Below are 27,875 nucleotides of genomic sequence, written 5' to 3'. Positions count from 1 at the left end.
CTGCGGTACAGGCAGCTCCTCCAGCGGGCCAGGTTCTCGGAGGCTATGAGAGGTGTGTGGCCAGAGCTCCCTACAACCTTCCCTTCCCTCCCTCCCCCCGCTCCCCTCCCGCCCCTGCCTCCCCTCCTCCCCACCCTGCCCCGTCGTCCAGCCTTGAGAAGCTGTAGAGCAGAGGGACGGTTTGTTCCAGGAATCTCTCTAAACACATTTTTCAAAGTATCCCTGCGCCCAATCCTGAATGGCACCTCACAACATTTGGGGAAATAGTTCTCAGGGCTCTGCAGCTTGGTCTCTCAGCTGGAAGAGTTAGGCCATGCGCCATCCTGCACACCCACTCGGAACCTCCCAGCCCCGCTCCCAGCCTCTGCTCCTGCCTTCCTTCCACCTACCCACACATCCTAATCCGATGTTGGTCACCTACAAAGCCCCCCTGTCCTGAACTCCTCTTGCTCAGCGGCCCAGAACCAACAGAGAATGTTTCCCTGTCCTTCACTTTCCTGAATCTTTACTCTTCCCTTGAGATGATTCCTTTACCTTTGTGGCAGAGGTTGCTCTGAAATTTTCTAAATCCTCTGCAGCAGATACACAAGAACTAGTTTTAGCTTTTTGATTGATTACCTAGAGACTTCTCTATAGAAAGGCCTACAAAGGACTGGGAGATCTGAGGATTTGGGGTTGAGGTTGGGAGATGTGACCAAGGCCGTGGGGGGAGGGAGGGGAGTTAGGAAGGGGGGTCTAGAGTGCCCAATAGGATCCTGGATTGGCTACTGAAACTTGAAAAGGACATCAATGGACAACTGCATAAATTTGAATAAAGTCTGTAGATGAGTTTATGTATCTATTAATTTCCTGGTTTTGATCATTGCATGACAGGTTAAGTGTCAATATTTGGGGAAGCTGGGTAAAGGGTATATGGGAACTTTATTATTTTCAAAGTGTTTTGTAAGTCTGAAAAGTACTTTAAAAGGAAAAGTTAAAAGTTGAAAACAAATGAATCACAGTGGAAGCCCTCAGACCTTCCTTTAGAGATTCTGATTCAGTAAATTTTGGGAATGGGCTTGGGGATTGTACTTTTAACAAACTTCCTAGGTATTTCCAGTATTCAGCTGTAAATTCTCCTGGATCAGGTAACCATTAACATCTCTTTGATTCATTAGCTCAAGAAGTATTTGAATAGTCCACACACATTAGTGGGTGAAAACAGAAATAAATGAATAAAAAGAGGTCAGGTGTGCAATGCAAGGGTCAGAGTGACCTGGACTGTGGGAGTGGGCAGTTTTATAAGTTTCTGTGTCATAAATACATACAACTTCCAAGTTGTTAGGTTTTTTTTTTTTAATAAAATGCTCCCTATGAATCAAAACACTTTCTGCTTTAACCGAATCCCCAAATTCTTTTATTCAAATATGTTATAGTGGTTTTCTGTGCTAGTTACTGTGATCTGTGTCAAGGCGACAAAAATTAAAAAGACACAGCTCCTGCCCCCAAGGAGTTTATGGTTCACTGAGTAAGATACATAATTGGAACTAACTCTTACAGGGGCCAGAGTGTGGACAAAACTGAAAGCGGGCTTGGATTTGGCCTGAGCTTGCAGGAGGGCAGGGAGCAGTTGGGCTTCTGGAATGTGGGGGAAGGGAACAATCTAAGAGGCAGTTGGGAGCCCGTTCTGAGTTGAGAAGACTGTTGGGGGAATGAGAAGCCTGCTGGAAAGGGATGGTCCAGGAAAACTTTCAGATCTTAGAGGACCTGATGAAGGAAGGATACAGTGCTGTGATTCAAAATGGGAGAGCAGGGAGGGGACACTGGTTGGAGAGACAGTAGGTCCTGTGTTGAGTGTGCTCAGGTCTTTGAGAGGCACCGGGAGACAGTCTGTCCTCCAGGACCCCACCCTGGGGATGGAGACCAGCATGGCCACTCTTCTAGACAGCATGAAGTTGGGAGGTACAAGGCATGAGTTACCCAGGCTCAGGCTAGAGGAGGGGGGCTGGGAACTTGGGACTGGTTAGGCTTCAGAAGAAGACAGACATCCATGTAGATACTGGCCTTTGGAAATGTGGGTCTGTTGATCAAAGAAGATGAAGGCCAAAAACAAAAAAATTGAGATTGGTCCTTACAACTGCCAGAGGAGGAGTTATTAAGGGAGAATGTGTAGCTTGAGAGTCATGGAGGAGCCACAGAGTCCTGGCCATCTCATTAGGAGGCTGTATGGAAGTGTGGTTAAGAGAGGGATGCTTGATCCTAACCCAATTCAAACCCTTATTGGGTGCATGTAAAACTCTGTCATTGAGTTTTCTCACCTTTAAATCAGGGAATGAATAGAACTGATCTCAAAGCATTATTGAAGGCTTAAAAGAGCTTGTGCTTTGATATGGATGTAGTACTCAACAGATGCTAGCATTAATTAGGGGAAAGAGATTGAAGGAGTAACTCAAAGAGATAACCAAGGCAGTGCTATCTTACCTGGGAAGAACAAGGGTTAAGAAGTAGAATAGAGTCGTCATGATATGGAGCACCAGCTAGACACCAGGGGTAGAATGTATCTTATCACAGGCAATTCTTGCCTTACGAGGGAATTTCTGTTATGGTCCCCACTCTATGATGGAACAAGCCCAAGGTCACAAGAGCATTGACTTACATTTCCTGTTCTGATCTAGACCTTGAGTCTTAAACGGCCGCTGTGTTGAAGGCTGGCCTCCCATGGATATGGTCAGCTAGAGGAGACCTTTCAATGCCAAGGCTCTACGAAAATGCTGGTGACCCTGAGATGAATGAGCCTCTAGTCTTGCCCTCAGCAAGCTCCCAGGGTAAGGGTTCCTATAGCCCCTTCCTCCATTGAACCATGTCCAATACATCCCAGAAGGCCTTTTAAAGGCCCAGACTTCCCTCTGGTTCCAATACCTTCTATGGCTACCTGTGGCCTCCAGCCCAGGATCTGAATCAGCTTTACCAAGCAGCCCTCTGTCTACTTTCAGGGTCTTGTCTATGTTCTGAGCCACTCCCCCAGTGAGTGAGTGAGTGAAAGCCACTTATCATATATGACTCTTTGTGACCCCCATGGACTATACAGTCCATGGAATTCTCCAGGCCAGAATACTGGTGTGGGTAGCCTTTCCCTTCTCCAAGGGATCTTCCTAACCCAGGGGTCTCCCCCATTGCAGGCGGCTTCTTTATCAGTGAGCCACAAGGGAAGCCCAAGAATACTGGAGTGGGTAGCCTATTCCTTCTCCAGGGGATCTTCCCAACCCAGGAATTGAACTGGGGTCTCTTGCATTGCAGGCAGATTCTTTACCACCTGAGCTATCAGGGAAGCCCTGAGCCACTCCCCCAATCCAGCTTTATCTCTCACAGCTGCCCAACACTTAACTTGGTTCCCTGGTCTTACCAAATCCCCTTCCTGACCTGTTAATACCCTTCATTCATCTTGGCCTTTTTGCCTGAAACCTGCCTCTCCCTCCACCAGCCACTGAAATCTCACCCACCCCTCTCACAAGCCCAGCCTGCAGGAACCCTTCCCTGGCTACACTTTTGTCCACACTGATGTTTTTCTCTTCTCTGTTTTCCTAGATTTAGAGATGGTCCCACAGCGTCACTCAAGGTGAGAGGTTATATTTGGGTGATATCATTTTTGTGTGTTGAGTTGTTTGGGTGGAAGTTCCTTGAGCCAATGGTACTTTCGCCAACTCTGGGATACCCACTGTCCTTGCACTAAGAGCTATGGGGAAGTTCCAAAACCCCATCAAACTCCCACGACCATTTATGGCCATCTGATGCCCAAGCCCAGTTCTGGGTGCTGTGGGAAAAAGAGTACTAACCTGGAGTCAGTGTCTTAACGTCTGTGGCATTCCACCCAGTACATGGCCAGTGATGCTGAGAAAATGGACTTTTCCCTCTTGCTTCAATCTCTGCATTTCTAAACTAGATTTGGCACTGGACTAAGACCACCCACCCTAAGGGCCCTTCTGGTTACTAGGGCCAGCATTCCTCAAACTCTGATATGCACACAAAACCCTTGGGGATCTGGTTAAAATGCAGATTCTGATTCAAGAGATTTGGGATGAGTCCTGCGTTTCTGCATTTCTAACAAGTTCCCAGGTGACGTTGATGCTGCTGGTCTGTGAACCACGACTGGGTTACAAAGGCTTAACTCAGTGGTTCTCAACCCTGGCTGAAAAAAGTGGTCTGAGAGGTTGCTGCTTCTCCTTCTTTATTTTTTCCCCATTAGACAAAAATAAAGATTTTGTTGGGAGACCAGAACGTGTGATGCTAGGATTGCACCCTGGGACAATCAGAATTTCTGGGGGTGGGATCCTGGCGTCACTGTTCCTATAAATCTCCCTGGGTGAATCTGCTCTGCAGCCAAGGTTCAGAACCGCTGCTCCACCTTGTGGACAGACAGTGTAACAAAGGAGCTGTTTTCTGATCAAACTGTGGTCTTCTGCTGCCCTCTGCTGGCAGCACAGATTTCTAGCTCAAGCTGATTTCCCCCAGATGAGATAGGAATATCAGAAGGCTAGAGAAAACAATCCCATGGACGGAGGAGCCTGGTAGGCTGCAGTCCATGGGATCGCTAAGAGTCGGGCACCACAGAGCGACTTCACTTTCACTTTTCACTTTCATGCATTGGAGAAGGAAATGGCAACCCACTCCAATGTTCTTGCCTGGAGAATCCCAGGGATGGGGGAGCCTGGTGGGCTGCCGTCTATGGGGTCGCACAGAGTCGGACACGACTGAAGCAACTTAGCAGCAGCAGAGAAAACAATGCTGTTGTCCAGGGTGACCGGGTTTCCCTGCACCTTCAGGACCCACCCTGCCATGAGTGAGGACTTATAACAACCGTTAACAGCCTGCAGGGATCTTGCTCCTTCCTCTGAACCTGCAAAAACACTTCTTGGCATGACACCTTCATACTTTTTCTCCTTTCCTGGGATGAATTCTGTTTCTTAGGGACAAAGGATGGTTTAGGCTTTGCTGAATCCCCTGCATAAGAAATATTTCCCACGTATTGAATTCTCAAGTGTCCAGATTGTTGATGGGCTTGTGAGTGTTCATGGGCAGGGTCAAGGTATGGGGGCTGGGAGAGTCACAGGAATCCCACTGGTGACAGACCTGATGGGAGAGGGGAGCTGCAGCCAGGAAAGGTGGGTGGCTTCTCTAGGTGGACAGCCACTGTGACCCATGGTGAGTTAGGATGGAGGGAGGGAGGAAGAGGAAGCAGCTGGGACGTGGGACTTAGTGAGAAGGGGTATTGGCTATGTCTGTTCCACCCCCCACGGGTGCCTTCCCCTCTCCCCACATGTGTCTACCTGTTTCCTCCTCAAAACTCAGCTAAAACACCTTGTCTGTCATTAGAGCCCCTGTGATCCATGTCCATGGTACTTGGTCCTCCTTTCTACCCCCTCCATCCCACTGCCTACCATCAGATCTTTGTCTCACTGTGTTTCTTTTTCTGCCTCACTCAAGAAATTCCATGGAGGGAAGAACAGTATCTTGTTGTTTCCAGTCCTCAAAGTATTGTATCCAGTGGCTGGTCATATAAAGCCATCAATAGAGGATGCTGGGTTAGGGATGCAGTAAGAGAGAAAAAGGGTCTTGTACACGATGGATATGATTTTATCATCAGTTGGAATCCTGGGGATTCTCCTAAGGGTAATCTAGAGAAAAAAGGAAAATCTCTCCAGGAGGGGCCTGCCCTGAATCCAACCCTCAGCTTTCCTGGGTGGGGATCACAAGAAATCTTAGAGGTAGACCTAAGGTTCGGAGAAGGCAATGGCAACCCACTCCAGTACTCTTGCCTGGAAAATCCCATGGATGGAGGAGCCTGGTAGGCTGCAGTCCATGGGGTAGCTGAGGGTTGGACACGACTGAGCGACTTCATTTTGACTTTTCACTTTCATGCATTGGAGAAGGAAATGGCAACCCACTCCAGTATTCTTGCCTATAGAATCCCAGGGAAGGGGGAGCCCGGTGGGCTGCCCTCTATGGGGTCGCACAGAGTCGGACACGACGGAAGTGACTTAGCAGCAGCAGCAGCAGCAGCAGCAGATCTAAGGTTTGGGTTACTTAGCAATTAGCCAGCAGATGGCGCTCTGGCTCCACCTAGATCTTAACTTGGGTGCCCTAGTCCTCTCCCTCATGACCAGAAATGCTGACTCCAGTGGCAGGATGCCCTCAAGCGGAATTTTAGCAGCTCACAGCCTCAGGCCACGACTTCCTGTAGCTGGCTGGCGTGCAGTGGGGAAGGAGGGCCCCGTCCACAGAGCCCACTCTCTGTGGGATGGAGAGGAAGAAGGTTCTGATGATGTCACCAGATCATGAATGCACCTTGGCCCAGGCCAAGAGCTCAGGTCTATTCCCTGCCTGGCCACTGACTTTGTGATCTCGACATGTTCAGTTCTCTCTGGGCCTCTTTCTCCTCCATCAGATGTCAGGGTTCATCCCATCCAGCCTGAAATGGAAAAAGCCACCCTTGCCCAGTTGCAGGCATCCGATATCCAGTCAAGAAAAGGAGCTGGGGCTGTTTTAGAATGAGTCCATTAGGGTCCAGATATCGGCAGTATAATGCCTTTTCTGTAAGTTGTCAGAACTCACTGGGCAGGTATGACATGCTGATCTCTGGCTACACTAGTGTCCCATACCAGTAAGAAATATCCAGAGAAAGGATGCTCTGTTGACTCATATAGTGACTGTCCCAGAGTAGGGGTGGATTACGGAAAGAAGAGCAGGGCAGTGGTGGTGGGAGAGTTTTAGAATAACGTTTACTCATTTAAAAAACTGATCTGGTGCACACAGGTCAAAGGGGTAAATCCATTAAATCTGTTTGGCTGTTGTTTTCTGAAACACAAATTTTAGATCTGAATACATGTAAAGTAGCAGAAAAAAATGTGCCTCTGAACAGTTTCCCCAAATGCCATTTCTTGACTGTCACAGGCCTCTGGATACAAAGGCGCCCTGCTGGGTGGTTTTCAGCAGGAACCCCGTGATCAAATTAAAAGCTCGACCACCAGGAAGTGAGGACTCAGGACGAACCCAGGGGCATGAATGTGCTGCATCATTCCCAGCCAGAGGAGGAAAGTGAAGTTTCCCCCTGCAGGACCGCTAGCCCGCCTCATCCACAAGCAACCTCTTCCTGTGAAACAAAAGCAGAGACAAACTGAGGGAAGCAAGGAGAAGTTTAATGAAGGAAAAATAAGGAAACCTCAGGGGTTTGCCACTGCTCATTGATTTCTAGGTCTTGGCTGGCTTCTGGCCTCCAAGGAGCACAGAAAGGGTCCTAGCAGATGGAGTGAGCAGGCAAGTTTGGGGGACCCTAAATGCACAAGTGATGGGCCTTGGCGCTGACTTGCTCTGTGAACCAGTAGCTCCGACAGGTGCCACAGGCAGGAGTGGTTGCAGCGGAAAAGGAGCGGCCAGCCAGAGAGGCACCTGCGGAGACCCACACCGCGGGGAAGGTCCGAACAGGGTCTTCCCTGTGCAGACGCAGCGCCGGCCCGTGGGAGGAGGAGCTGCCCACGCCCCACGCTGCGTGTCCACGTCAATGTGTCAACGTCAAGTCCGCACGTCTTGTCAACGTCCTCACGTCCACGTTCTTGTCTCCGCGTCTGCGCCGAGAGCCGCCCTCCGCAGTGTGGGGGTGCAGGAGGGCCGGGTCGGGCCTTTCTGAGGCTTTTACCTATCCGTAAGGGGAGGGCGGCCACTGCCGAGGTACGAGCTGGGTGGAAGCCAGGCTGGGGTCGGCGCGCCCCCAGCCCCGCCGTGGGCTGGGATCCTTCCGCGAGTTCCCACGTGGCTTCGGAACCCTAAGGCTCCCCGGCCTGCGGGTCTGCCACTCGCCGGCTGTGTCGCCTTGGCAAAATTGCCTCAACCTTTTTGTGTACTCCAGTCTCCTCCTCTGTCACATAGTGACTCCGAGTCCCGGCATGACAGGATGACTAGGAAGTTTAAATGAGGTAATAAGTGCTGAAGCTTGTTTTGAACAGGTTTTTTGTTTTTTTTTTTTAATTTATTTAGAAGTATCTTTAAAAGTTTTGGAATACACTCTGAAAAGAGTATCTGACCTGAGTATCCTTGGGTGCCTGGCATTGCAGGGTGGGGTGAGGGAGAGTGGTCGCGAATGGCCATCAGGGGTTGTTGACGCCCCCACCCCTTCAAAACGGCAAAGCTTGGAGTCCTTGGGTACAGTGTTTCCTCTGCCAGGGAGACGGTCTCCAGACTAAGCTGCTCAGAGGGGTTGTGACTCAAGAGTGGATGCCTTGGGGATTTCAAGTGACTTTTGGTTGAGAGTTTTTTAGCTTCTGAAATCCTGACACTTGGGGCGGGATTGTTCTTTGTCGTGGCGGGCAGTGTGCTGCCCTGTGCATTGTAGGATGATTAGCAGCGTCCCTAGCCCTCCCCATGAGATGCTAGTAGCATCCCCTCCAGTTTGTGACAATCAAAAATGTCTCCAGACATTGCCAGATGTCCTCAGGGAGGAGAGATGGGGCCAGGATTGCCTCTGGTTGAGAACTCCTGCTTTGCAACATTCTCTGTGGAGTGAGCCACAGAACGTGGCTGTTAGGTGCTCTCGCAAGATTACTTTTCTGAACCTTGGTGGTCTCTGCCCACGTCTCCTGTGCACCGTCTGGAGGGTCCATGAAGGCATGGCAAAAATGTTTTCAAAGGTGACGGACACAGCCTTTTGAAACCCTAGCCCTTTTAGATGTGAATTACTGGTTCCTAAATCTGGTTGGGTATCGGCATGAGCTGGAACTCTGTTTTTATTGTATTTCTTTTTACTCAAATCCAAAGGGTTTTTATTAGAGCATTTTACGTAGTGCTTTAAATCCCTAAGTCCTTTACTATTAAAATAATTCTGTGGGGAATAACGTCTTGAGATAACCTGGTGTGATGAATACATTTTCTTTTTAACCACAAACTTGAGAAGTGGGAGTTGCTTATTCAGGGGAGAGACCAGAGGAGAAGGGTTTTAAGGAGAAGGCCCAGCAAGGAAGGGATGTGGAACATGGAATTGGAAGCATTTGAGGTCTCCACTATTTAGGAGGTGATGAAAAGCGCCATGCACTTGCGGTCATGCTGGGGCATCCTGAATGCCATGAGGATCTTTGGCCTTTTTTTTTTAATGATGATTCGTCCTTCATAGTCAAATCAGGCTTTTTCTTGCTTAATTCTTTGTATAGCTACTCCAGCACTTCCCCAGGAATTCCAAACCCCAGGATGTGTTGCTGCTCAGGAGTGAGGAATGTTCCTCCAGGCTTTGGAAGTTTTTTGTTTGAATACTCATGTGAGGCCTGGTTCGGGCAGTCCTTCAGTTGTAGGTCAGCCAGCCTGCGATTCTCTCATTGTGGGACTGTGATGTCTGGTACCAGGCAGCAGAAGCAAGTTTTGGAAATGCTCAGGGTGCAGCAGGGAGCCCCTCCGGGTGCAGGACAGTGCCGGTTTTTGCCTTGAGTCGCTTCTGCACTCTATGGGATTTGGGGATTTTGACAAAGACCCCAGGTGTAAGAACTGGCATCAAGTCAGGCTCTGGGAGGTGCGTGTCAGTAGCGTTGAGTGTGGCTGTTTGAGTCGCTCTTCCCGTTGTGTGTACCCGGATGGTCGTCTGCACAGCTGTCCCTGTGAGTTCGATAATGAAGATTCCAGCTAGCGCCTTGTGATGTCACGGCTGTGGTGCGACAGATGTAACGTACATGGAGGTACATTGGGAAAGATGTGTGCGCCCTGGCAACATTGCTGGGTGCTTTAAAGCATGGAGGTGGTTCTCTGCGGAGCGAATATGGCCGTTATCATGGAGTCTCTAAAGATGCCTCTGGGATGTTGAGTGCTGCGTGTTATAGACCAAGTCGAGGTTGCGGATCATCCCTGATGTGTAGGTTCAGAGATTCTGGTTTCCCACGTGAGAGGTAGCCGTGAAGCCAGGGCTATCAGTCTTGGCGTTAATTGCAGATGACACCTCTTCACGCTGGTCAGACTGTGCCAAGGATTGTGATGTGAATAGTTACAAGAGTGTGGAGCCCTCTGATTTGCTCTGTAGACAGCAGAGCCAATGCTGGAGTATGCCCAGGCTCCACAGGGGTGGGGGGCGGGGGCGCCGTCTTAGAATTCTCACTTGGAAGAGTCAGGGAGGAGGCTGAGGAAGGTGATGATGGGGTTGGCCCGGGACTGGCCATGCTTGGAATTGAGTTGGTTCCCTTTTGAGGCTATGACACTATGGCTCTTCTACACGGATCTGCAGAAGTGAAGGGTTTCAGCAGAGCACAGCTATGTGACCAGAAGAGACCTTGGAGGAGCCCAGGACAAGGTATAGGGGCTTCCTCTGCAGGCCGGGACCCCAGTTCAGGCTGCCCTCCTCCAGTGAAGGGCTAGGAGGGGCTCATGGGCTGTCTCATTGTTGGTGGTGGGAAGAAACAGTTCAGCCGGTGGTCTTTACAGGGGTCAGATAGTTGTTTGAAACCCAAACCTCAGATTGTCGTCTGCGTAGACTCTCTTGGGCCAAAGGAAGTTCTTACTAGGTGGGGGGCGGGGTAGAGCACAGGTTGTATTTTCTCAGTAGGTCTGAGGGGAACCATAGGTGGGAGGATGCAAGGGGGTGCAGGGGGTCTTCCTGGTGGCGTGGGTGTCTTTGTCTCGGTGTGACCATGGAAATTGTGGAAATGACAGGCAGCCTGTGGCATCCAGCTCCCTAGAAGAGGAGGGTTTGTTGCATATGTGGAGGGACCCAGCTGAACAGCCAGGAGGTGGGTGCCACACTAGAGGCCTCAGGTGACCCCTGGGAGTGGTTGTTGGGGCTTCCAGTCCAGCCCGGGGTCCTTCAGCAGGGAGCGAGCCCCCACCCCCCATTGGCCTGGGGAGCCAGATTTCACCTGTTTTGATGGTTGGACAGATCACAGGAACCTCTGGTCATCGCAGGCATCTTCCAGGAAGTTTCTGGCGGACTGCTTACATCTTGGAACTTCTTGAAGAGACAGCTTGTTGGAGAGTCTCTCTTTTTCTTGGTGTGTTTGTCCTAAAACATGTCTCAAATTGGCAGTTCCCAGCTCCTCTGTGGCAAGAGCTCTTTTAACATCCTGTGCCCAGAACAGGAGTTTGTGGCTTTCCTATTTAGATGGCAGATGTAAATTTTAGAGGATCTTTTTTGTTTCTCTAATTTTTTTCTCCAGGTCTTGGATTTTCTGGTTATCCATTTTCAATTTCTCGAGGAGCGTCTGCTCTTTCTCCTTCCCGATTGGCTGGCTGTGCACCAGCGCAGCCTCGTGGCCCATGGCCTTCATTAGGTCCTGCGTGGTTTGGCTTCGTCTGTCAGGGGTGCGTCGAGTGGCCAGATGCAGGGAACTCTTGCCTCCTTCACTGCTCCCTTTCCTCTTCCAACACTTGCCCGCTGGACACATCATCTCACCTGGGATTGGGAGGCTGCGTCTTTTTTCAAACCATTCCCTTTCTTCCTGATTTGTTTGTGTTATGGAGCCGTGACTTGCTGTTGATGGCCTCTGAAGGCCTGTGTGACTCTCCTCTTGATTTTCCGGTGGAATGTGGCCTGTGTGCCTTCATTGTCTCTCTGCGATGACACAGTGGTGTTCCCTGTCTCCATTTGGATGGGAAAGAGGCTACCTTTTTTGAATCATTGTGGGCAGTATTTTGTTCTGGGATCGTTTCATCATGATCGAACTCATCAGACTTCTGATTTTCTCACCCTGGGATTCAGTTGCTTTCTGGCTGGTGGTGCATTGCATGCTGGGGTCGGGGGCGGGATGTGAGCCGCAGGAAATGGCACCAGGAAGCTGGGGTATTTACTTGCCAACTCCAGTCTCTCCTTGATTGAGGGATGCTCCTCAGGTGATAACCCTTTCGATTGTGTGGCCTCCCTGCCTTTTGGGGTCCGTTTCTTTCCCTTTATACTTTCGCCTGGGGCTCTTCAGCTCTGCCAGTTAACCCAGCTATGGTTTCAGCTGCTTAGTCTTTGATATGATAATCTACTTCAGAGGAGTGCCTCCTGACATCATGATCTTTCAGGAAAGTAGAAGCCAAGAGAAGGGAGTCCGGAGCAGCAGCCTCCTTCCTTCAGGACTTAGAGAGGCTACTTTGGGGCGAGGGGAGCACAGCTGGCACCCCTTCAGTTTCATCTCTCTGTTTGCTGACAATATCCCCCCTGAGGATGCACTGCCCTGACCACACCTGTCCCAAAACCGGGCCTGCTATGCAGGCTTTTGTGATTGAGAGTGTAGTTTTGTGGTCATGAAGCACCCTTCACAACTTCAGTTTGGTTTTTAAAATTAACATTCAGGAGCCTTGCTTTTCTTTAACTGTTAAGTTTCATTTGCAATTTCTGCTCTAACAAGCGTTAGCGATTTCTTTTATGGGAAGTTGGTGAGATTCTGGGTCCTGTTGGGGACAGTCAAGGATGAGAACCCATCCCCTGCTTATGACAAGCTAAGGGGTCACAGACTGATGGTTCTCTTCTGCCCTGGGCTGATGTTCAGTGAGCTCATTTCTGAATCCATGTCACAGGGGTACGGGCTGGCTTTTGGAGCGCACAACTTGAGCAGCCGCAAAGGCCCTTTGCTTGGTTTAATGCTCTGCTCTCGTCGCCTTGTAGTTCTTCCTAATCTTCTGGAGTGGGAGACCCCCTGTTTTCTTTTAGCACTGATCAGCCCTATAAATCATTTGCCTGGTTAGTCCTGAAGAAGGGCAGTTACAGACCACATTGTGTCCCTGGAATATTACTGAGGGCAGTGAAGGAAGAGGGAACGGTCATCAGAAAAAGAGTTGTGCACAGGGGCTGGGGTTGAGGAGAGAGAGTGGAGGGTGAGCATGGAGGGAGTGGAAGGGGATCAATGGGGATGAAGAGTATGAGAGATTAGCATTTTGTATGGGACTCAAAAAAGACAAGGACACCCCTGCAATCCAAGGGCAGGACAACCCCTGGAAGTATTTGCTGTCTCCTCCACTAGGAGCCCGATATGGGCAGGTTCTTCATGATATAAACTCCAGTGTGAGTGTAGCTCACAGCCTGTGGTTATTGCTCCAAACAGTAGTTGTCAAGTGATGACAAACTTCATAACTGAGCTGAGTGACAGTGAAATCTCTTGATAAGCAGCCAGGTCCTGATCGGTCAGGGCCCTGATTAAGCGGAAATCAGCTGGTGATTTGGCATTGATCACTGATATTTCTATTGTTGGTTTAACGTGATGGAGCATGTACCCTTCAGGACATATCCATGGGATTTGAGCCTGTGGCGCCGACCCCGTGGATGTCTCTGCACCTTTTAAAGACCTTTCTTCTCTCAGCTCCTGGCCCTCCAGTCGGGATTCTGTGTGTCTCTCCTGGGTTCTTTTTTCTCGCCCACCTCTCACTGTGGGTACCGCAGTGCTCCAACTCATGCACCTTTTAAAGACGTCCACTTAACAGGGTGACAGACGGTGTGATCGCTCCCTCCAGCCACTTCTGTCACTTCTGCCTATTTCCATGTTAGGTACATGCTTCCCACCTGGCCAGTGTTCCCAGCCTTATCCCTGCAACTATACAACCTCTTTGGTCAATGCAGGTGGTCCATACACGATTAATTTGCTTGCATTGCCTCTCTGGTGTACACCCAGCCCCACCTGCCTTCCCTCTCCTGGGAGCTGCTCCCTCCAAGGCCAGCTCTCCCCTGCTCTCTTTGTGTGTGGATTGCTGGAGAAAGTTCTCCAGGATGAAGCACCTCTAGGAAGGTGATGATGCTCAGAGTCCAGGACAGGGGTCTCTGTGTGTGTCCTGAGCAGCTGCAGCTTCCTTTGGGAGGGGGAGTGGGAACCTTCAGGGCCTAGGGTGAATTTCAGCACACTTTTTAATCTGTTTCCTTTCTCACCTAACACAGCTTTCAGGCAAATGTGGTCTTCCACTCTACATTCTTAAAACTCATTGAGATTACCCAAAGAACTTTTGTTTATGTGGGTTAAAACTATTGGTATTTACTGCATTTGATATCAGAATGGAAACATTTTGAAAATTATTGAGTCATTTGAAAATAGCAATGATGAACACATTGTGTTGACATAAATAACATTTTATCACTATTATGAAAATAGTTTTGACCTCACAGACTCCCTGTCCCACAGTAAAGGGTCAGGTTGTTCCCCAAAGTGAAAGGTCTGCCTTTTGTTTGTATGACTTTACACTCTCTCTGTCTGGAGATAAACTGCAGTGCATTCTACTTTAGCAAAGTTCGCTCAGGTTGGATGGGCTTGCCTCCTTGGTTTACCGATTAATACCACTGCCTACAACAGGGAAGGCTATTTTTGACAGCAGAGATGCTGTGTCCACCAGAAAACTTTTTGGTGCTTTATGTTGAATTTATTTGTTGTATCCTAAAACAGACCATTTTATAACACAAACAATACAAACTCCTTATTTGGTAAGTGGTTTTTAGTATCTTATTAGGTTGTGCGACTGTCAGCACTGCCACTCCGATGTCCTTCTGCCTCATTCCGGAACATTTGCACAACGAAACCCCACACCAGCTAGCGTTCACTCCCCAATACCCTTCCTTGTCCCCAGCCACGGCCCCAGTCCCTGACAGCCGTTAGCCTGCTTTTGGTATTAGTGGATTTGTCTGTTCCGGACATTTCATATGAGTGAAACCATATAGGATGTGGCCTTTTGTGTGTAACTTGTGTGTGTAATGTTTTTGAGGCTGATCCATGTTGTAGCCCATATTAGTACTTCATTCCATTTTATAAGTGATTCATATTCCAGTGTGTGGATATGCCACATTTTATTTATCCATTCGTCAGTTGATGGGCATTTTGGCCTGTTTCCCCTTTTTGGCTATCGTGAGCAATGCTGCCATGGACATTTGTGTGCAAATATTTATGTGGACTGTGCCTTCAGTGTCCAGTGTGCCAGTATTTTGGTCGCTTGATGTGCATCGCGGACTCATTGGAAAAGTCCCTGATGCTGGGAAAGATTGAAGGCAGAAGGAGAAGAGGGTGTCGGAGGATGAGATGGCTGGATGGCATCACTGATGCAATGGACATGAACTTGGGCAAACTTCGGGAGATGGTGAGGGACCTGGAGGCCTGGCGTGCTGCAGTCCGTGGGGTCACAGAGTAGGACACGACTGGGCGACTGAACAAAAACGAACAACATGCCTTCCATACTCTTGGGTCTGTCTACTTTTCACTGTTACTTGAATGGGTAACCAGGGATTGTTTCTCAGGTACCCACAATCATATATTAATCAAGTGTCTATATCTCTTCTGATGAGTCTTTGTAGATTTTGTCTTTTCAAATAATAAACATAGTAATAATAAACATAAACTAATACAATTATGTAAGGTTTAAAAATAAAATAAAATTAATTTGAAAAAAAGAAGAAAAAAAAAAGAAAACTAAAAAAAAAAAAAAAACCTCTTTGTCTCTCATGGAAAAATCAAATTTTCTGCAGATGATGACACACTAACTGTGAAGCAACTGCATTGTCCTTTTAAGGACAAAAAAAAAAAACAAAAAAACATAGTAAAAGAAGAAAACTTTCAGGATATCATTTACATGTACTGTGTTCTCTGACATTTATTTCTCAGAGCAGCCAGCCCTGGAAAATCACAAAGATTTATTTTTGCATCTTATTAGAAGAGAGGTGCCAGAACGAATTAGGTTTATTTAATATATTACTATTTTAAGATTTGCATAAGACTTGTCAGATCAGAGAGTGTTTTTGGCCTTCTTGTGGTTATGCTTATATAAATGAAATGTTAATGTGAGTGTCTTAGAAATTATATGGTTTATGGAAGCTTCTGGCAACTTGTCGGTGCCTTACTGCCTGTATATTTTTACCCTTAGGGGCGCGGTTCATCTGAAGTCTCATCTAAAGATTGTTCTGTACTATAGTCTGAGAGAGAAGTGTATTCTCCTCTGTTCTGATCTTATTGGTTAGCGTAATACGTTAACCGCAGCCATGAAATCTCTGTCATCTTAGAGATGTTTTTGTTTAGTCTGGTGTTTGCCTGAAGGCTCTGCTCTAAGCTGCAGAGTGCTTGAGTCTTCAGTTAAAGAGGATGGTCTTAGAGCCTCGTAATAAAAGACTGTACCAGGTACTTCAAACTGCCCATGCTTTATACGAAGAACAGACTCTTGGGCTTCTGAGTTGACTTCAGTTAGGCAGCTCTCAGACTATTCCCGTGGACTGAGTTGGGATTTCCAAGACTTTTTTGGTCCAGAAGCAGGTAAGAATGAGTTACAGAGCACTGCATGGAGGGATGTGGGAATTTCATTGTGGTTTGTTTTTTTTAAATTTTGGTAGTGTTTATAACACTGTGCTTACTGGCTCTGTGAGGAAGCCTTTTTTCTTCTTCAGCTCCCTGTCATCCACAACAGTTCCGTAGATTTTGCTTTTGTAAATGGGAATAAGACACTTAAAAATGATACTCCGTTTTTCACAGTGACATTTCCCTAATGGCTGATGATGTCAGTCATCTCCAGTGTGTTTATTTGCATTTATAAATACTCTTCAGTGAAACGTCAGGGGTAAGAATTTGAAGGATGCTTGCACACTGTCCACTCCAAGCTTCCCATTCTACAGATGGGGAACTCGAGAGCAAAACCAGGGCCGTCTGGCCGGGTTCTCTTGGTTGACTGTGATCTCTGCGTGGAAACAAAGGGCTGGCATAAGGAGGACTGAGCGCCCCGAGCCAGACTTCTGGGCAGTTTCTGGGACCCTCACGGGCCTGGGGTATGAGGTCAGCTGCCGGGCCACAGCAGACAGAACCATCCCCTTGGCGTGTCCGCCAGGCTCAGAAGACTCCCACCCCCGAAGGAGGAGGTGGTACACCTGAGGGGGACTCCTTCTCTAAAAGGTGAGACTTCCCAAATTTGGAGCCACCTGGGTCCCCGTGAGTCCTGGGGCAGCCCCAGTCACACAGCGTGAAGCAGAGGAAGCCTCCTGTGCGTCAGCCACAGCACACATCATCCCCACAGCTGCCAGTTAGAGAGGCTCCATGCTGGGCACCACGCAAAGCGTGTGAAGCCAGGATGGTCTGGACCCTCACAGAAACACTTGCAGGAAGACACACCCTTACCCTGTCTCATAATGTGCCAGGAGCACAAACATGGAAGAGGTGGCTCTGTGTTTGCCTGTGTTTCACTTCATGTTGCTGTGCTGTGTGTTTACTTCCAGTCACTACAAACTTGGCTGCTTAAAGCAGCACAGATTCATTACCTTACAGACCTGCAGGTCAGAAGTCCAAGTTGTGTTAAAATCAAGGTACCGGCAGGCCTGTGGGGTGGCTCTAAGGAAGAATATTCTCCTGCTTTTCCTAGTTTCTAGATGCTTCTCACTTACGCATCACTTTCATTCTGGGTTTGGCCTCCATCTTTCATCTCCAGGGACCTTTGTGATGACTTCAGGTGCACCTGGATCATCACCAAAGGCAGCTGATTCCTTCTACAAGTAATTCGCCTTTGCCACATAATATATTCACTGTACATCCTGGGATTAAGACTCAGACATCTTTGGGGCCACTCTTCTGTGGAGCTAGGGACACCAGGTGGGGAGGAGGCTGGGAGGACTGGTGCCCTCAGGTATGTGGTGGAGAAGGTACGGGCGGGGCAGTAGAGTGAGAGCTGCCCTGGAGGACTTGCCTTCTAGCTGGGGAAGCGCCTGAATGCACATCAGGGCATGTGGTCATGTGCTGTGGAGAGAAATGTTCCTGGGGAAGGGGTTATGGGGTACGGGGTGTGGATGAGTGGGTTGCAGTTTCATCAGGGTGGGCCTCATTGAGGAGGTGACAGTTGAGCCACCTCCTCAAGGTGGCTTCTCAACAAGACCAGAAGGAAAAGAGAGAAACTTCAAAGCAGCCTGGGGAGAGATTGATGACTAAGCCTTCAGGGCTGCAGGGCCCTGCAAGAGCTGGTCCTGTCTGGTCTTTGAGCTTTATCCTCTGAGCTTCTCCCTTCTCAGCTTCAGCTCCCAAGGGACTAGCATTCACCACCAACCCCACTCTCCACCCCACTGAGCCTGGCTTCATCTGGCTCTGGTGCCTGCCAGGCATTATCACCAAGGAATTCCTCCACCCTTAGGGGCCTCTTCCCTGCTTTTCTTCTGACCCACCACTTACCAGGAAATTGCTAGTTTCCTCGTCTCTCAGGCCTGGGAGCCTTTAAGCTCTCAGCAGTCAGGAACTGGTCTGTTCGCTCCTGTGTCCCCGGCACCTAGCATTTGTTTATCTTGCAGATGTTTGTCAAAAGCAAATACCGTGAACCTGCAGTCTGTTTTCTGTTGGTGTCCTGACAGACACCTGATATCAGGCAGCATGTCCCACATCCTGGTTCAGTCAGTTCAATCATTCAGTCATGTCCGACTTTTTGCAACCCATGGACTGCAGCACGCCAGGCCACCTTTTCTTTCACCATCTCCCAGAGTTTGCTGAAACTCATGTCCATTGAGTCAGTGATACCATCCAACCATCTCATCCTCTGTCGTCCCCTTCTCCTCCTGCCTTCAATCTTTCCCAGCATCAGGGTATTTTCCAGTGAGTCAGTTCTTCTCATCATATGGCCAAAGTATTGGAGTTTCAGCTTCAGCATCAGTCCTTCCAATGAGTATTGACTGATTTCCTTTAGGATTGACTGGTTTGATCTCCTTGCAGTCCAAGGGACTCTCAAGAGTATTCTCCAACACCATAGTTCAAAAGCATCAATTCTTCGACACTCAGCTTTCTTTATAGTCCAACTCTCATCTCCATACACGACTACTGGAACAACCATAGCTATGACTAGACAGACCTTTGTTGGCAAAGTAGTGTCTCTGCTTTTTAATATGCTGTCTAGGTTGGCCATAGCTTTTCTTCTAAGGAGCAAGCGTCTTTTAATTTCATGGCTGCAGTCACCATCTGCAGTGATTTTTGGAGCTCAAGAAAATAAAGTCTGTCACTGTTTCCATTGTTTCCCCATCTATTTGCCATGAAATGATGGGACCAGTTGCTGTGATCTTAGTTTTTTGAATGTTTTAAGCCAGTTTTTTCACTCCCCTCTTTTACTTTCATCAAGAAGCTCCTTAGTTCCTCTTTTCTTTCTTCCGTAAGGGTGGTGTCATCTGCATATCTGACATTATTGATACTTCTCCCAACAATCTTGATTCCAGCTTGTGCTTCATCCAGCCCAGCATTTTGCATGATATAAGTTAAATAAGTAGGATATACTCTGGATATAAGTTAAATAAGTAGGGTGACAATATACAGCCTTGACATACTCCTTTCCTGATTTGGAACCAGTCCATTGTTCCGTGTCCAGTTCAAACTGTTGCTTCTTGACCTGCGTACAGATTTCTCAGGAGACAGGTAAGGTGGTCTGGTATTCCCATCTCTTGAAGAATTTTCCCACAGTTTGCTGTGGTCCACACAGTCAAAGGCTTTATCGTAGTGAATGAAGCAAAAGTAGATGTTTTTCTGGAATTCTCTTGCTTTTCCTGTGATCCAGTGGATATTGGCAATTTGGTCTCTAGTTTCTCTGCCTTTTCTAAATCCGGCTTGAACATCTGGAAGTTCTCGGTTCACGTAGTGTTGAAGCCTGGCTTGGAGAATTTTGAGCATTACTTTACTAGCATGTGAGATGAGTGCAATTGTGTGATAGTTTGAACAGTCTTTGGCATTGCCTTTCTCTGGGATTGGAATGAAAACTGACCTTTTCCAGTCCTGTGACCGATGCTGAGTTTCCCAAATTTGCTGGCATTTGAGTGCAGCACTTTCACAGCATCATCCTCCAGGATTTTAAATAGCTCAGCTAGAATTCCATCGCCTCCACTGGCTTTATTTGTGGTGATGCTTCCTAAGGCCCACTTGACTTCACACTCTGGATGTCTGGCTCCAGGTGAGTGATCACACCATCGTGGTTATCTGGGTCATTAAGATCTTTTTTGTACAGTTATGTGTATTCTTGCCACCTCCTCTTAATATCTTCTGCTTCTGTTAGGCCTATACCGTTTCTGTCCTTTATTGTGCCCATCTTTGCATGAAATGTTCTCTTGGTATCTCTAATTTTCTTGAAGAGATCTCTATAGTCTTTCCCATTCTGTTGTTTTCCTCTATTTCTTTGCACTGATTACTGAGGCTTTCTTATATCTCCTGGCTATTCTTTAGCATTCTGTGTTCTGATGGATATATCTTTTCTTTTCTCTTTTGCTTCTCTTCTTGCCTCGGCTATTTGTTAAATCCTCCTCAGACAACTGTTTTGCCTGTTTGCATTTCTTTTCCTTGGGGATGGTTTTGATCGCCTCCTTTTATACAGTGTTTCGAATCTCTGTCCATAGTTCTTCAGGCACTCTTATCAGGTCTAATCCCTTGAATCTTTTTGTCACTTCCACTGTATAATCATAAGGGATTTGATTTGGGTCATACCTGAATGGTCAGTGGTTTTCTCTACTTCCTTCAGTTTAAGTCTGAATTTTGTAATAAGGACAGGGGCTCTGGCTGCAGCAGACCTGGGAGGCGCAGCGTGTGGCATAATTCCTCTTGGAGGAGGTGGCTGTTAGCCCCACCATAGAGCCACTGAGCATTGCCCCACAAACTGGAGAAGAATTACACCAAAGAAGGTCTTGAACTGTTGCAAAAGTTCTAGGACCCACAACAGATATCCCAACCTGGGGATCCGGCAAAGGGACTGAGAACCTCCAGGGCATTTGACTTCGAAGGCCAGTGGGTTTTGATTATAGAACTTCTGCAGGACTGGGGAAATAGACTCTTGGAGGGCACGGACAAAACCTTGTTGTGCCAGGACCCAGGAGAGAGGAGCAGTGACCCCACAAGAGGCTGAGCCAGACTTGCCTGGGAGTGTCCAGGAGTCTCCGGCACAGGCGTGGGTCAGCAGTGGCCTGCCACGGGCTCAGGGGCGCTGGGAGCTGCGGCATACTGGTGTGATGGTGTGAGCCCTCTTGAGGGAGGTCGCCATTACCACCGTGACCCTTACCATAGTTTGGCCTCAGGTGAAACTACAGGGGGGAACGCAGCCCCACCCCAACAGAAGATTGGGTTAAAGATTTACCGAGCACGGCCCCGCCCATCAGAGCAAGACCTAGATTCCCCCACAACCAGTCCCTTGCATCAGGAAGCTTTCACAGGCCTCTTATTCTTATGAAAGCCACAGTCATATCCCGGTTACCCCTGCCCCGTCCCCAAACATGCTGTCTGCCTGCTGGGTTACTGGCATCCACCACGCACCCAGTTGCTCCAGTTAATAGCCGTGGAGCCATTCCTGACTCATTTTTCTCCCATATGACTTATCCAGTCTTCAGCAAGCTCTTTTGATTCAATCCTAGAAATAGGTCCAGAATCTGATATTTGCTGTCACCTCCCATCACTTCCTTGGTCCAAGTCATCAGCGTTTCTCAGCAGCCCTAGTGCATTGGCCTCTTAACTGATGTCTCTGCTTTCTCTCCTAAGTTTAGTGTTGACGTACGAGTCAGAGTGACCTTTGAGATCATGTCACTTCTCTGACATCCCCCCCTCTCTGCGGCTTCCCTTGACCCAGTCCCTTTTGTCCTGGCCTCCACCTGGCCTCACCCTTTCCCCCAGCCCTATTTACTGTTCACGCCCTTCCGTTATTCTGCTCTGGCCCCAGTGACCACATTTCTGAACTCTCCCTCTTCAGGGCCTTTGCACTTGCTGTTTCCTCCATCTGGACTCCCCCTGCCCCACGATGGCAGCATGGCCACTCCTCTCACTTCATCCATTTCTCTGAGAACCTAAATAGATTCTCTTTTCAGAGAACCTAAAATAGATTCGTATATCTGACCCAGGTATATCCACTCTGGGGGCTCTGTTGCTCCAGCTAGGTTCCTGGTTATCAAATGGACACTTCCAAAGTTACTTAATGTCTTTGAACTTCAGTTTCTTCACCTGAAGTAATATTCATTGCAAGGACTATTGGGGCATGAAATGAGGTAAAGTCAAAACTCATCTTGTAGACAGTCAAACCTGATAGCATTAAAAAAACAAAACCACACGCACACAAAAACAGTTCTCTCTCTATTCTGAGGTCCCAAAGAGTTCTCTGCACCCAAAGGCTATGCTGACCCTGGGGCACCTGATGTGTTGTTGTGGGGTAAATTGCATTTTGTGGGGAGAAGTTAAGTTTTTGGTGTTTGGAACTCCTGAGTGGAGGTCACCCCTACTCGGGACACCCAGTCCCATTACCACAGACTGTGGTATCCCTGTTGTGAAGACGGTGGTCCAGTGGTCAGAACGCTGTGCTCCACTGCCAGGGACATGAATTCAATCCCCAGTCAAGGAACTGAGATCCTGCAAGACATGCAGCATGGCCTATTAAAAAAAAATGTGGATCCGACGCTCAGGAGTCATACCCTGGCTCTGCGCCGCCGACTGGCCCTGAGACACGGGGCTCATTACTTAACCTCTTTAATCTTGAGTTTTCCTCGTCTGTTCAGAGGAGACGGTCCCAGCACCCCTCTCCAGGGACTGAGAGACACTGCGGGTGAGCTGTTTTGCACAATAGCTGGCATTTAGTAAATTTGCAGTGAACTGATAACTGCTCTTATGATCTCAGAAACCTAGAAACAAACACGGAGCAGAAAAACGACAGGTTGATGGAGAGCAGGCGGTGCGTGGCAAGGGTGAGCCCAGAGTCCTGGGGTCCTGTGCCCTCGCTTCCAGTGCTTACACACCAGTTGGCTGGTTCCCCCCAGCCTCCCCACTCACTTGAGAAGAGGCTCTCTCTCTGTCAAGAGTTGGCTGCAGAGAGAAAGTTGACCACTTGGCCAGAATGGGAGAGCTTCCACAGGAGAACATTTTATTGTCTGTAAACTCTTCTTTGGTAAACAAGAAACCCAAAGGGAAAAGGCATACACTGCATCAAGAAAAGGACAAGGCTGACGCCCACCACGAACAAGAAGCTCTGAGAGACAGCTACACCATTAGCGAGGTGGGGCCATGGGGCCTGGGGGTTGGGGTGGCCGGTGGCATGGGGGAGAGGCGGAGGAGAGGGTCCACTCTGTTGGACGTAGAAGTCTAAATCATACAGCGAGCGAGCTCATGCATCACAGCAAAGAGAACCAGGGACCTCCTGTCCGTGCCCCTGCCCACCTCCCACGAGGTTGGTGCCCCCCGCACACAGAGTGCTGTGCCCGGTCAGCCAGGGGAGGTTGCGGGGGGCTCCAGGGGGCCCGGCAGCAGCCCCTTCTCCATTTCTCCTTTCCTGCTCTGCAGGCTGGTGTGTGCAGGTGGCAGGGACAGTCACAGGGATGATCAGGATCTCTGGGTCTGGGTGGCAGTGGCAGGGCAGCAGGGGCAGGTTTGAGGGGGAGGTGGAGAAGCAGCCCCCATCCCCTGTTTTACAGCGGGGGCTCGCTGCAGAGGACAATCTCCAGGTCCTTGCGGTAGAGTTTTCCCGCCTCAGCCAAGGACATGACGCTCTTTCTGTAGCTGGTGAGCTGTTGGATGTTCATTTCCTGGGAGACAGAGGGAGAGGGTAAGAGCAGGTTCAGGGGAAGGTGCCCCCGCCCCCCCCCCTCCCCAAATGGCCCTCGTGTTCATTCACCAGAACCTTTTCCTTATCCCATCTCAGTGCAAGTAGCTGAGAGGCATACAGAGCATGGGCTTTGGGGTCAGAAAGCCCTGGGTTAAAGTGCTCTCCCTTTCACTTACTAGCTTCATTGCCTTGGGGAAAGTATTCAGCTTTTTCTAAGTCTCAGCTGCCTCATCTGTAAAATCAGTACAGGAATAAATCTGCCTCACTGAGGGGTTAACGATGATTAGATGAGAAATGAATGTAAACAGCATCAAGCACAGTCCCTGACACTCAGCATGCACGCCAGTCATTATCTACATACAGCTTCGCTAAATTCCTCTACCTCACTGGGCTTCCACCCACTAGTCTGCTGGGTCCTTTTGGGTGAGAAAGAGAATGCCAGGGAAACTCCAAGGTTTTGTCTTTGCCCTAAGCCTCACCCAGTGGAACAAGGAATTCTAATTCCTCTCTCCTCCAGGGGCAAAGCCTACCAGCCTACTTCTTGTTCACTGGCACCTTGAGGCCTTCAGAGGCTCTAAGACAGGCGACTCACGGTCTCATATAAAATGGAAAACTGAAAGTGACAGTCATCCAGTCGTGTCTGCCTCTTTGAGGCCCTATGGACTGTAGCCTGCCAGGCTTCTCTGTCCGTGGGGTTTTGGAGGCCAGCACTGGACAGAACAGCAGCATCTGATACGCCTTGTGTGGCTTCGGATGCAAATAGCCAGTACTACTGAAAGGCAGCAAAGTCATCATCACTGGAAAATCACTGAAGCACTTTGCTTCTTCCTTCCCTCCTTCTTCCCCTGTACACCTCTTTCCTTCCTCCTCCCTTCCCTCCTTCCTTCCTTTTTTTCCTTCCCTCCTTCTTCCCCTTTACACCTCTTTCCTTCGCCTTCCCTTCCCTCCTTCCTTCTTTTCCCCTCCTCCTCCTCTTGTATTGAACCTGTTGGCAGATTTTTTTTTTTTAAATACTTCTATGCTAATGGGTCATTATCCCCATGAGAAAACTGAGATGTGAAGACTAAGGTATTGGCTAAAGGATGGAACCAACCCCACAGCCATGAACAGTCTTAGTCCCTTGAGTCCAGAAGGCTGTGTAATTCTTTACCTGGCTCACCTGTACTCAGTGCTTGAGGGTCAGTCTTTCATTGCATTCTTTGGTGACATCTCCTCACATGACTGATCTCTGGGTTTGTGCCACCAGCCAGTCCCAAGGCACTCTGCAAACATCTCTAACTTCCCTAAAGTTGTGAAGTTCCTGGAAATGTCACCTCGTCCATAACACTGAGGTGTGCCTGAGTGACCTATCCCTCCATCAGGAGCCAAGGAAGGGACCCCATATATCACCCATGAGCCTGAGAAAATCCTCTGATTCAGCATGGCCTGAGGAGTTCAAGCAGAATGAAGGGAGGAGGCTGCTTCCTTTCTGTGTCTGGAAGCACTGTGTGTGAAGCTGGGGAAGGCTTTAGCAGTTGCAGTTGTCTTAGGAATGCTAAGAACATGTCAACGTTTGAGCCCATCAGCCTGTCCCGCAGGAGCCTGAGACATCTGCTTCGAAACCGATTCACTGTCCATGTGCTGCTGCTGCTGCTGCTACTGCTAAGTCGTGTCCAACTCTGTGTGACCCCATAGACGGCAGCCCACCAGGCTCCCCCATCCCTGGGATTCTCCAGGCAAGAACACTGGAGTGGGTTGCCATTTCCTTCTCCAATGCATGAAAGTGAAAAGTGAAAGTGAAGTTGCTCAGTTGTGTCTGACTCTTAGCGACCCCATGGACTGCAGCCTACCAGGCTCCTCCACCCATGGGATTTTCCAAGCAAGAGTACTGGAGTGGAGTGCCATCGCCTTCTCCGCACTGTCCATGTAGGCACCATCAAAATGGCATGTGCATCTGCCATGTGGGGTCACCTAAAAATGGTCATTCCCTTCCCAACTCAGGTTATTTACAGGCATGTAGCTCTCTCTACTGATTCCTTTTTCTTGATCTCCATGTGCTAAGTCTGAAGCTTAGTACTGGTGGAAGGTTTCCAGGTAAACAACTTTATTAATATCCTTGTTCTCTAACTTTCAGAATTTTTCTTAACCACAACACCTGACTTTTTGTTTATTTGCACATCTCAGAAAGTCAAGCTTTGTAGCCATATGAGTTGTCTTTTGTGGGAATTAGGGAAGAGCCTAGTTAGATGATGACCATGGAATTCAGGTCTCTCCCAAGATTTAATGCCTGCCCTCGAGGCCCATCAGCCTCAGGCATAACGTAGGGTCATATGGAGAAAAACTATACCTCATTATTCTAATTACAGTTAAGCATATTTTTCATTATGATGCCGAACATCCCTTGAACACATAAGGATACACAAATAATTTTCTCCTAGAGTTTGGTAGCAGGAAAAAGTTTGCCAAGTTCAAGCACGTGATGAGTAATTCCTTCTTCCTAGGAAGTATTTGCACATGATTTATTTTCTGCCTCTTTCAAAAAGCTATTATAGGTAACATTAAAAAAAATAAACTTAGGGTGAAAGAAATGGATGCTATTCAGGATAAAGAGGTCAGAAGACAACTGGAAAGGGAGACAGACAGACTCAGCGGCCACGATGAAATTTTTTCCCTGAAATTAGGAGTTAAATTTAGTTCTTGCCTGACTTCCCAGGCAGTTAGACAATGCAGGGAATTATAGATCACTCAGCATCTAATTAAAGAAAGCAGCAAAAAAGCTATTTGCTCAGAGAAAGACATTTTCCAGGAGGTGGAGGAAGACACTGCCAAGACTTGTCTTCTGGTTCCTTTTTTGCCTATGTCCTCCCATCCTGGGAACTGAGATGAGCCCCTGAGGACTGCCCAAGAGGCAACATGACCAGGCAAAGTAATGGAGTCCAGTTCCCAGCCTTTCCTTCCAGGGAACAGATTTGTCAGGGACTTCTGTTAGCCCCTTCCCCAGCTCAAGATTCTAGAGTCAATTCAGAATACCCTCAACTCCTACTGGCCCTTCTCCTCCAAATCTCTCCTAGTGTAAAAGTTTTTTTTTTTTTTGGCCACATGACTGACACTTCCAAGAAGTGTGCCACGTCAAGACTGCCATGGCCTCATAGCTGCATTGTTTACATCAGTCAGCAGGTGGGGCAACCCACGTGTCTGTCTGTGGACGAACAGACAAAATGTGGGATAGACACACCACGTTACTCAGCCTTAAAAAGGACGGAAATTCTGACATATACCACAACACGGATGAACCTTGAGGAAGGTACATGAAGTGAAATAAGCCAGACACGGAAAGACAAATGCTGTATGATCCCACTTGTATGAAGTATCTAGAGCAGTGCGGTTCACAGAGACAGAATGTAGAATGGTGAGTGCCAGTGGCTGGGGGGAGGCAGCAAGGGGAGTTATCATTTACTGGGTACAGACTTTAATTCTGGGAAGACAAAAAGAGTGCTGGACGGCGGGGATGGTTGCAGAAGGCTGTGAGTGTACTTGGTGCCACTGAACTGAACACTTAAACGTGGTTAGGGTGGCAAACTCTGGTATGTGTATTTAAAATAATCAACCATGAAAAGAACCCAAAAAACTGCTATTGCCTTGTTAGGGGTAATCAGAGGGGAGCAAGATACACTCCTTGGCCAGCCTTCCCGCTTCCACACCACCCCCGTGGCAGCACCCCACCTCTGGGCTCAGCCCCTCACCTTCTTGTTTTTCTCATACAGATCCTTCAGGAGGGCGTCCAGTTCATTCTCATCAATGTAGCCACTTCCGTCCTGGAAGGGAGCCAAGGGTCAGCACAGAGCCTCAAAACTCATGCTAACCCCTGACCAGAGTCTAGCTTTGCTAAGGGTCTTCACTCTGAGCAAAAGAGGTGCCCAAATAACACGTCACTTCTGACTCTGCCAGTCACTGCAGCAATGTGAGGGCCCAGGGCAAACGGCAATCTTCCCTTCTGGTATTTTACATTTGCGTTGAAAATGTAAATGAGGTTCAACAAGCATTTAGCTAACTCCCTGGGTGTTGAATCCCACAATAATATGTCAGGATAACATGGGGCTATTTACCCCACACCTGTAGTTCTGAGGAAAACCACTGGAGTCACTAGGCAAGGGCAGCTAAGAGAGGGGTGACATGGCACAGAGGGCCTCTCCCCACTTCCTAGAAGGACAGCAAGGTGATGACCTGGCCCCAGGGGGCAGTACTAAGCACCTCCTGCCTTTGGGCCCCAACAGTGTAATCGCATCCTAGTCCTGGCCATGACCCTCTTCCCTTCCGCGAGCTATTCTCTCCTGTACTTTGAAGGAACCAAAACCTTGGGTCCCACAAGCCACACGTTGTTAAGGACATTTATCTTCTCATACAGCAGAAGATGCTGCAGGGAATCCAGAGGGGCAGGAAGGAACTGCATG

At 48.6% G+C, this 27,875-nt stretch overlaps 1 protein-coding gene and 1 long non-coding RNA gene across 2 annotated transcripts in view; one reads left to right on the top strand and one right to left on the bottom strand.

Annotated features, from left to right (window-relative positions):
- LOC104996616 lies at positions 1-27,875 on the top strand. The gene is made up of 3 exons (XR_826219.1): positions 1-52; positions 3,565-3,595; positions 27,830-27,875. It is a non-coding gene; the product is annotated as an uncharacterized LOC104996616 (long non-coding RNA).
- The window catches only part of CALB2 (calbindin 2), a 29,315-nt gene continuing 24,190 nt past the window's right edge, over positions 22,751-27,875 (bottom strand). Inside the window, exons 10-11 of the mRNA XM_010850896.1 lie at positions 27,168-27,239; positions 22,751-23,425 (exon numbers count right to left, since the gene is read on the bottom strand). Coding sequence (XP_010849198.1) covers positions 23,309-23,425; positions 27,168-27,239 — 189 coding nt within the window. The 3' untranslated portion in view covers positions 22,751-23,308. The remainder of the gene's footprint in view (positions 23,426-27,167; positions 27,240-27,875) is intronic.

Source organism: Bison bison, unplaced genomic scaffold (genome assembly GCF_000754665.1).
Source record: "Bison bison bison isolate TAMUID 2011002044 unplaced genomic scaffold, Bison_UMD1.0 scf7180017864297, whole genome shotgun sequence".
Taxonomy (NCBI): Eukaryota; Metazoa; Chordata; class Mammalia; order Artiodactyla; family Bovidae; genus Bison; species Bison bison.
Note: the sequence above shows the minus strand (reverse complement) of the source record. Positions and strands in the feature narration are given on the sequence as shown.